The following is an 8,756-nucleotide window of genomic DNA, read 5'->3' as shown; positions in this document are numbered from 1 at the left end:
TCTCACTCCATTTGGTGCTTGGCTGAGTTCTTTATCTCTTCATTTGATGTTCTATGGTTTCAGGATTGTTGTATTCTCTGTTTGGCTTAGTTTTTTGGATCTTTGCTGTGGAGGGACGGCGTGGTGCTTCCGTCTAGAGTGCCATTTTGCCGGAACTCCCCCCTGGTTCCTTTTTGCTGAACAGTTCCTCAATCTATCGCTTTCTTCTCGCATTTTTCTTCAACATTTTGCTTGGAAATCTCCTCCACTAAATAAACATCCAAGTTCATTACTTACAAGTTCTGCTTTCCATATAACTATAGGACACAATTTAGTTAAACTTTCAGTCACTATACAACAAGGATCCTCTTTTCTCTTAGTTTCAAATAACACATTCCTCATTCCCTTCTGAGCCCTCAGCAGCAGTGCTTTTAACATCCACTTACGGACAACAGTCTGTTTATGAAGATTTGGGTATTTTCTGAGATGATACTGGTTTTCTCTACCATGCTCATCACTTCCTTCTGGGCCCTCACCAGCAGTCTTTAACATCTTTTCCAAGCAGTCTATGCTCTTTTAAAATCATACAATTCAAAGTTCTTCCAGCCTCTACTCATTATACAATTCCAAAGCCACATTCACATTTTTAGGTATTTGTTACAGCAGCACCCTACTTCCTGGTATCAAATCTTGCATTTGTTTCCCGAAGCAATGTAACAAATTACTGCAAACTGGGAAGTTTAAAACAACAGAAATGTATTTTCTCAGAGTTCTAGAGGTCAGAAATCTGAAAGCAGTTTCACTGGGCTGAAATCAAAATGCTGGCAGGGCAGCAGTCCTTCTAAGAGGTTAAGGGGAGAATGTTTCCTTTTCTTTTCTAGCTTCTGGAGGCTGCCTGCATTCCTTGGCTCACGATCCCTTCCTCCATCTTCAAGGCACATCACTCCAACCTCTGCTTCCAATGTCCCATCTCGTCCTTTCTTCTGTTTCTGACCTCTTGCCTCCTTTTTTATCAGGACTTTTATGATTAAATTAAGGCCCCTGAGTGGTGCGAACAGTCTGTGCTCAACTAACCTAAAGGTTGGCAATTAGAACACACCCAGTGGTGCTGCAGAAGAAAAGTCTAGCAATTTGCTTCTGTAAAGATTACATCTGAGAAAATCCTGCAGAGTAGTTCTACCCTGTAACACGGGGTCGCCATGACTTGGAATGAACTCAAGGACAACAGGTTTTGTTTTTTGGTTTGGTGATTACATTCAATCCACCTAGATAATCTAGGATAATCACCCCATTTGAAGGTCCTTAACTTAATTACATCTAGAACTTCCATTTTACCATGTAAGATAACGTACTCACAGGTTCCAGGGATTAGGATTTGGCCATCTCTTGGGGGCCATTATTCAGCCTATCACAGCTACAGAAGTTTGAACAATAGTAGCAACCATCTGGACACAATTAACACAATTAAGATTTATAGACATTACAACCAACATTCTTTTCAAGTGTACATGGAATATTTGGCAAAAGAAACCATATACTGGGGCATAAAATGAGTGTCAATAACTTTCGAGATTGAAATTTTAAGAGTATGTTCTCCCTGCCTAAAATGAAATTAAATTAGGTACTGATAAATACTAGGTAAGTACCAAATATTTGGAAATTAAACACATACAAGTAGTCCCTGATTTACAACGTATTCAAATTATGATGAAATGCTTACAACCTTCGTCTTTTTTTTTTTTGGCTTACATAATGTGCATAAACTGGAGAAGTAGGAAATGCCAATGTTGAAGCTGTAAGTTTACATTTAATATTTCCAACCCCTAAAGAAAAATAAAGATTAGGTTTATAAAGATACTGATAATAAAAGGCAGTAATAACAAAAACTGAAGGAAAAAACGGTATTTGACTTAACGTCAGAACTGACTTACTAGATGGAGTTGTCGAAATGGAACCCCATTGTAAGTCGGGGACTACCTTACTTCCAAATAATCCATGGGCCAAAGAACAAAATCACTAAAATTAGAAATTATTTTGAACTGACTAAAAACAAAAATACAGAAGAGCAAAAATTATGAGATCTAACTAAAGTGATGCTTAGAGGAAACTTACAGCCTTAATGCTTTCTACTAGAAAAAAGGTTAAAATTAATGTTCTGTCTTAAGCTGGAAAAAGAACAAATTATACCCAAGTAAATAAAAGAAAGGAAATAATAAAAGGTAAAAATAAATAATATAAAAAAGAAACAAATGACAGAATCAATAAAATTTTTTAAAACTCTTGCAAAACTGATCAAGAAAAAAGGAAAACCCAGATTACCAACATCAGGGATGAAACAGAGCATATCACTACAGATCTACAACATTAAAAGGGCAATATGAGAATTTTATGTACAATCTTATGCCAACAAATTCAACAACTTAGATAAAATGGATAAACTCCTTGCAAAGATAACTTACAAAATGCATACAAGATAAAATAGAAAATCTGAATTGCCCTATACCATTGAGGAACCAAATTTACAAAAAAATGTAAAAGCTGTCGTACAGAGGAAGCTTCCTTCCTAGACAGCTTTCAGAAATGGATTCTATCATTTAAGTAATAACAATCTTACACAGACTTTCAGAAAACAGAGGAGTCTCAATTCATTTACTGAGCCCGACATAAATCTGATACCAAAGCCTAACAGAGACATTACAAGAAAAAAATTCAGTGACAGTACACTTAAGATTTTTGCATTTCATTACGTTTAAATTTTATATAAAAATGTAAACAAATATTAAAGTCTACTTACTGATATGCATTCTGAAATATTTAGGACTAAGTGTATATTCAAAATGGACTCTGATACATAGCAAAAATAAGATGGATTCGTGGAATGAATGCAGGGATGAACAGATTGACAGCTATGTAAGTATAATAAAATATTAGTGGTAGAATCTAGGTGCTTAGTATACAATGTTAACTGTAAATTTCCTTCCATTTTGACTGAATATGTTTCAAACACTTCATAGTAAAATTACAGACGGGGTGCTGTCTAGGAAATCACCAATACCCTCTACTCACTTCACTGAAGAAATATAAGTGGTATTTACTTTTGGTCACCTAAAGGTGTCTTCACCAGAGATAAATTCACAGGAACACTCTAAGTGTGAGCCTGTCTTTTAAACCTTCTGCCTTACCTTAGAAATATATTCATTTCTTACAATCCAACTACAGTCATGCATCGCTTAATGTCCATAAGTTCTGTGAAATAGGATGTTATGTGATTTGGACGTTGTGCGAACACCATATTCTATACTGGCAGTCCCCTGGTTATGAACAACCCATAGTTACAAACGAAACCCCATAAAGCCTGTCATATTAAAAATTCACAGACTCACCACTCACTTTCACATTATGCAGCAAAAAACATTGTTTGAAGCGCTTGAGCCACCCAGAGCTAGCACTAAACTCGGGACTGAAGTCTGGTCCTGCTTTTTCTTTAAGCATCCGGAACAAGCTTCATGCCTTAGCAGTAATCATCAGCGTGCTGAGGGATTTGCTTTTGTATTTGGTCCTCAATCCATGTCATTAGCAATTTCTCCATATCTAATATAGGTCCCTCTCGCATTTTTGTTAGCCTTGTAACTTTCAGTGGAGCTGATCCTTTAACAGCTTGGAGGATTTTTTGTTTTTCAGGATCGTCATGATTGTCGAGTGAGACCTGCCTAAATTGCGAGCAACAGCATTTACTGATTTTCCATCTTCAGGTTGTTTAATATCTTTTGTTTCACTTCCAAATCAATACTTCTCCTTTGCCTCTTGCTGCTGCTATCACTAGCACTGGTTTTGCTGCATTTGGGAGCCATGAAGCACTTCATGGTAATATTTTTGAAAGAAAATTAAACAGAGAGATAATGCTACAACACTCAAGAGATGCGTGATACATGAAACTTGATGCTGCTGCCTACAAATCGAAGTTTACGCTGTTATACAGTAAACTTTTTATTTATAACTAGGGAAAGTTCATATTAAAATAACAATAGAAAGTACAGCACAGTACATACATAAGCCAGTAACACAGGCATTTATTACAACTATCAAGACATGGTATTATAGGTTATAACATGTACTGTTACCATTATACTCCTGGCAACGCAATCACTTTGTACACAAGAGACATGATATACGTGTGCTGTGTACTGGAAGCTGTTGCGTTCACTAAGTCCAGTAACGTCTGCTACATCTTGTTCTCCGATCAGGATTTCTGAACTCTATTATAACCTTATGGTACCACGGACGTATATGCGGTCATATGTTGCCTTAACGGACGTTACGTGATGCATGACTGTATTTATAATGTGAGTCAAAATATGTTATTAAAACATCTAAAAAGAAAAAAAAAAAAAAACTTCTGTGTTTATACCAACCTTATAGGCTACCTTACTGGATAACGTGTTTGGTTCCAAACAACTCCTTTGAGATAATAATACTGTTTTAATACGTCTTTGAAGTTTTGCTATTTTTGCCTAGAAGAGAGAAAAACAAATACTAAACTGGAGTACCTAATATGTCAGACAGAGGTGAAGAGAAAGCTTCAATGTGCCAAAGTAGTTTTGTGAGTCTTAGGCATCCACCCAAATAAATGAGAAATTTTACATAAGCTCATCAAAAATTTTTAAATCAAGTTTGATGCTAGTATGATATCCAAGAATGGACAATAAGAACATCAAACTCCTAATTGGTTCCTGGTAAAATTAATGTTGGCAGGAACACCAATCACCAAACAACCATGGGAAAGTTTAAAAAACAACAAAAAACCCAACCTTGAAACAGGTTGTACATGCTCAGAAGTGAGGCTTTGTTTTTTTTTTTAAAGGAAAACTCATCCTATTTGAGGCCAGTGTTATGTTAATATAGAATATACTGAATTAGATATGTGATGCTGAATTTATTTTAAAAATTGCCTACGTATTAAGCCTGTCAGTTGACAAAGAATGCTGATAACTCCAAAAGATGCCAATGTTGCTCAGCTATAATAAATTCTATAATATATATACAATCTTATATATAGGCTTTTAGTCAGGAATCAGATTTGGGCCTGCCCTTATTGTTTTTCTTTCCCAATATGCAATACATCAAATTCTACTTTTAAAAGGACTCAAATGAAATCAAACAAAATCAGAAACTTACAAAGAGTTCGTCAGCTATTGCTTCATGTTTATTCCTGCACTGTGTCTTCCCAATGCGTTCATTCAATTCTTTCAGTTTGTCATCAAACACTCTGTAATTTATACTACAGATCTCCTGTTGAATCAAATGTCTGACCTAGAATTTTAAAATAAAAGCCAAAACACTTCACATTTCATATTTAAAAGTAATTTTCTACTTCTTAAAAACAGCTTTACTCTTCTCTGGATTTACTGTAACCCATAAAATATCATTTATACGTTAACATTTATACTTATATTATCACACCAGTAAGTTTTTTTAAAACTCGCATATCTAACTCAGCAAAACACAAGTAATATTTTCAAATATGGACATATTAGAAATTAAGTTTATTCTCATAGTGCTAATCGTATTTTCCTATAGTTCCACATTGTAAGTGAAACTAAGCATTCTATGTAAAGGAGCTCCAGTTACCTGAAAACTAGAGCCCAGTGAAAATGGTAAGTTGGTCTGTAGTAGAGTAGATATGAGACAAATTATACAAGTTTGAGCCTTGACTCTGCCACTAATAAACTATATTCCCTTTGGGAAATCACAACCTCACTGAACTTCATTTTCCTTTGTCCACAAATGGTAGACACAATAAACGTCTGCTAAGTGAGTGATGTTAAGAGGGTTTTTATAAGAACATAAAAAGACAGTATGTGAGAGCTCCATAAAATGGAAAATACTGAATTGATATGAATAACTGTGCAAGATAATCATCATTACTTGCATAATTCTCGAGAGGAAGGGCTTGCTTGCTCACTGTTAAAATTAAAAAAAGACAATAACAGAATTATAAAGTGACTAATGTCACCTGGCCTAACGCATGCTATCCTAGTAGATTGTAGTAGCTATCACATGAAATGTTAATGCATTTCATCATCAGGCTGTTTTTTTTTTAAAAACAGTGGCCCATTTTCAGGGAGCATAATTAAACTCAGGAGTCCCTTGGTGGTGCAAATGGTTACGTGCTCGACTGCTAGCTGTAAGGTTGGTGGTTTGAACCTACCCAGACGTACCTCGGGAGATAAGCCTGGCCATTTGCTTCTGAAAGGTCACAGCCTTGAAAATCCTATGGAGCAGTTCTACACCGCACACATGGGGTTGCCATGAATCGGAATCAACTCATCAAGTAACCACAATTAATTTCAATGCCCACTGATATAACAGTCTAATGAGACATATATTCAGAAGCACTTGCTGTAGTTTTTCTGCTCAATGTGTGCAGTGTTGTTACTAGGTGGCATCGAGTCAGTTCTAACACAGAGACCCTATGTACAACAGAACAAAACACTGCCGGGTCCTGCGCTATCCTCACAATCGTTATGCTTGAGCCTATTGTTGCAGCCACCGTGTCAATCCATCTTGTTGAGGGTCTTCCTCTTTTTTGCTGACCCTCTACTTTACCAAGCATGACATCCTTCTCCGGGGACTGGCCCGCCTGATAACATGTCCAAAGCACGGAGACAAAGTCTCGCCATCCTTGCTTCTAAGGAGCATTCTGGCTGTATTACCTCCAAGACAGATTTGTTCATTCTTCTGGCAATCCCTGGTATATTCAATATTATTCTCCAAAACCATAATTCAAAGGTGTCAGTTCATCTTTGGTCTTCCTTACTCACTGTCCAGCTTTTGCATGCATATGAGGCAACTGAAATGTTATGGCTTGGATCAGGTACACCCAGTCCTCAAAGTAACATCTTTGCTTTTTTTTTTAACACTTTAAAGAGGTCTTTTGAAGTAGATTTGCACAATGCAATACGTCAGTTTGATTTCTTGACTGCTGCTTCCATGGGCGTTGATTGTGGATCCGAGTAAAATGAAATCCTTGACAACTTCAATCTTTTCTCCATTTATCATGATGTTGCTTACTGGTCCAGTTGTGAGGATTTTCGTTTTCTTTTCGTTGAGGTGCAATCCATACTGAAGGCTGTATGTAATCTTTGATCTTCATCAGTAAGTGTTTCAAGTCTTCTTCACTTTCAACAAGGAAGGTTGTGTCATCTGCATGCTGAAGACTGTTAATGAGTCTTCCTCCAATCCTGATGCTACACTCTTCTTCATATAGTCCAGCTTCTATGATTATTTGCTCAGAATACAGATCAAACAAGTATGATGAAAGGACACAACTCTGACACATACCTTTCCTGACCCTAAACCATGTAGTATCCCCTTGTTCTGTTCAAACGACTGCTTCTTGGTCTATGTACACATTCCTCATGAGCACAATTAAGTGTTCTGGAATTCTCATTCTTTGCGATATTATCCATAATTTGTTATGATCCACACAGTCAAATGCCTTTCCATAGTCAATAAAACACAAGTAAACATCTTTGTGGTATTCTCTGTTTTCAGCCATGATCCATCTAACACTAGCAATGATATCCTTCATTCCACATCCTCTTCTGAATTTGGCTTGAATTTCTGGCAGTTCCCTGTCAACGTACTGCTGCAACCGCTTTTGAATGATCTTCAGCAAAATTTTACTTGTGATTTTAATGATACTGTTCAATAATATTCACATTCTGTTGGATCACCTTTCTTTGTAATGGACACAAATATGGATGTCTTCCAGTCAGCTGGCCAGGTAACTGTCATCCAAATTTCTTAGCACAGGCGACTGAGCACCGCCAGCACTGCATCTATTTGCGGAAACATCTCAATTAGTACTCCATCAATTCCTGGAGCCTTGTTTTTCACCAACGCCTTCGGTGCAGCTTGGACTTTTTCCCTCAGTACCATCAGTTCTTCCTCATATACTACCTCCTGAAATGGTTGAATGTCAACCAATTCTTTTTGGTACAGTGACTCTATATTCCTTCCATTTGCTTTCGATGCTTCCTGCTTCATTCAATATTTTCCCTGTCAAATCCTTCAATAATGCAACTCAAGGCTTGAATTTTTTCTTCAGTTCTTTCAGCTTGAGAAATGTTGAGTGTGTTCTTCCCTTTTGGTTTTCTAACTCCAAATCTTTGCACATTTCATTATAATACTTTACACTTTGTCTTCTTGAACTGTCCTTTGAAATCTTCTGTTTAGCTCTTTTACTTCATCATTGCTTCTATTCACTTTAACTATTCTACGTTCAAGGACAAATTTCAGAGTCTCTTCTGACATCTATTTTGGTCTTTTCCTTCTTTCCTGTCTTCTTAAGGACCCCTTGCTTTCTTCAAGTATGATGTACTTGATGTCATTCCACAACTCGCCAGGTCTTCGGTCACTGGTGTTCAATGTGTCAAATCTATTCTTGAGATGGTCTCTAAATTCAGGTGGTATGCTTGAGGTCATATTTTGGCTTTTGTGGACTTGCTCTAATTTTCTTCAACTTCAACTTGAACTTGCATATGAGCAACTGACAGTCTGTTCCTCAGTCGGCCCCTGGCCTTGTTCTGACTGATGACATTGAGCTTTTCTATCATCTCTTTCCACAGACGTAGTCGATTTGATTCCTCTGTATTCCATCTGGCGAGATACACGTGCACAGTCACCTTTTATGTTGCTGAAAAAAGGTACTTTCAATGAATAAGTCATTGGTCTTGCAAAATTCTATCATGCGATCTCTGGCATCGTTTCTATTT

The 8,756-nt window shown here is 36.8% G+C and overlaps 1 protein-coding gene across 2 annotated transcripts in view; it reads right to left on the bottom strand.

The window, feature by feature from the left end:
• The window catches only part of ATF7IP2 (activating transcription factor 7 interacting protein 2), an 82,626-nt gene that overhangs the window by 48,575 nt on the left and 25,295 nt on the right, over positions 1-8,756 (bottom strand). For both annotated transcript variants that reach the window (XM_023728462.1, XM_023728463.1), the window contains exons 4-5: positions 5,155-5,289; positions 4,392-4,490 (exon numbers count right to left, since the gene is read on the bottom strand). In XM_023728462.1, the coding sequence (XP_023584230.1) occupies positions 4,392-4,490; positions 5,155-5,289 (234 nt within the window). The remainder of the gene's footprint in view (positions 1-4,391; positions 4,491-5,154; positions 5,290-8,756) is intronic.

The sequence above is a fragment of the Trichechus manatus genome, unplaced genomic scaffold, assembly GCF_000243295.1.
Source record: "Trichechus manatus latirostris isolate Lorelei unplaced genomic scaffold, TriManLat1.0 scaffold00024, whole genome shotgun sequence".
In the NCBI taxonomy this organism is placed as follows: domain Eukaryota; kingdom Metazoa; phylum Chordata; class Mammalia; order Sirenia; family Trichechidae; genus Trichechus; species Trichechus manatus.
Note: the sequence above shows the minus strand (reverse complement) of the source record. Positions and strands in the feature narration are given on the sequence as shown.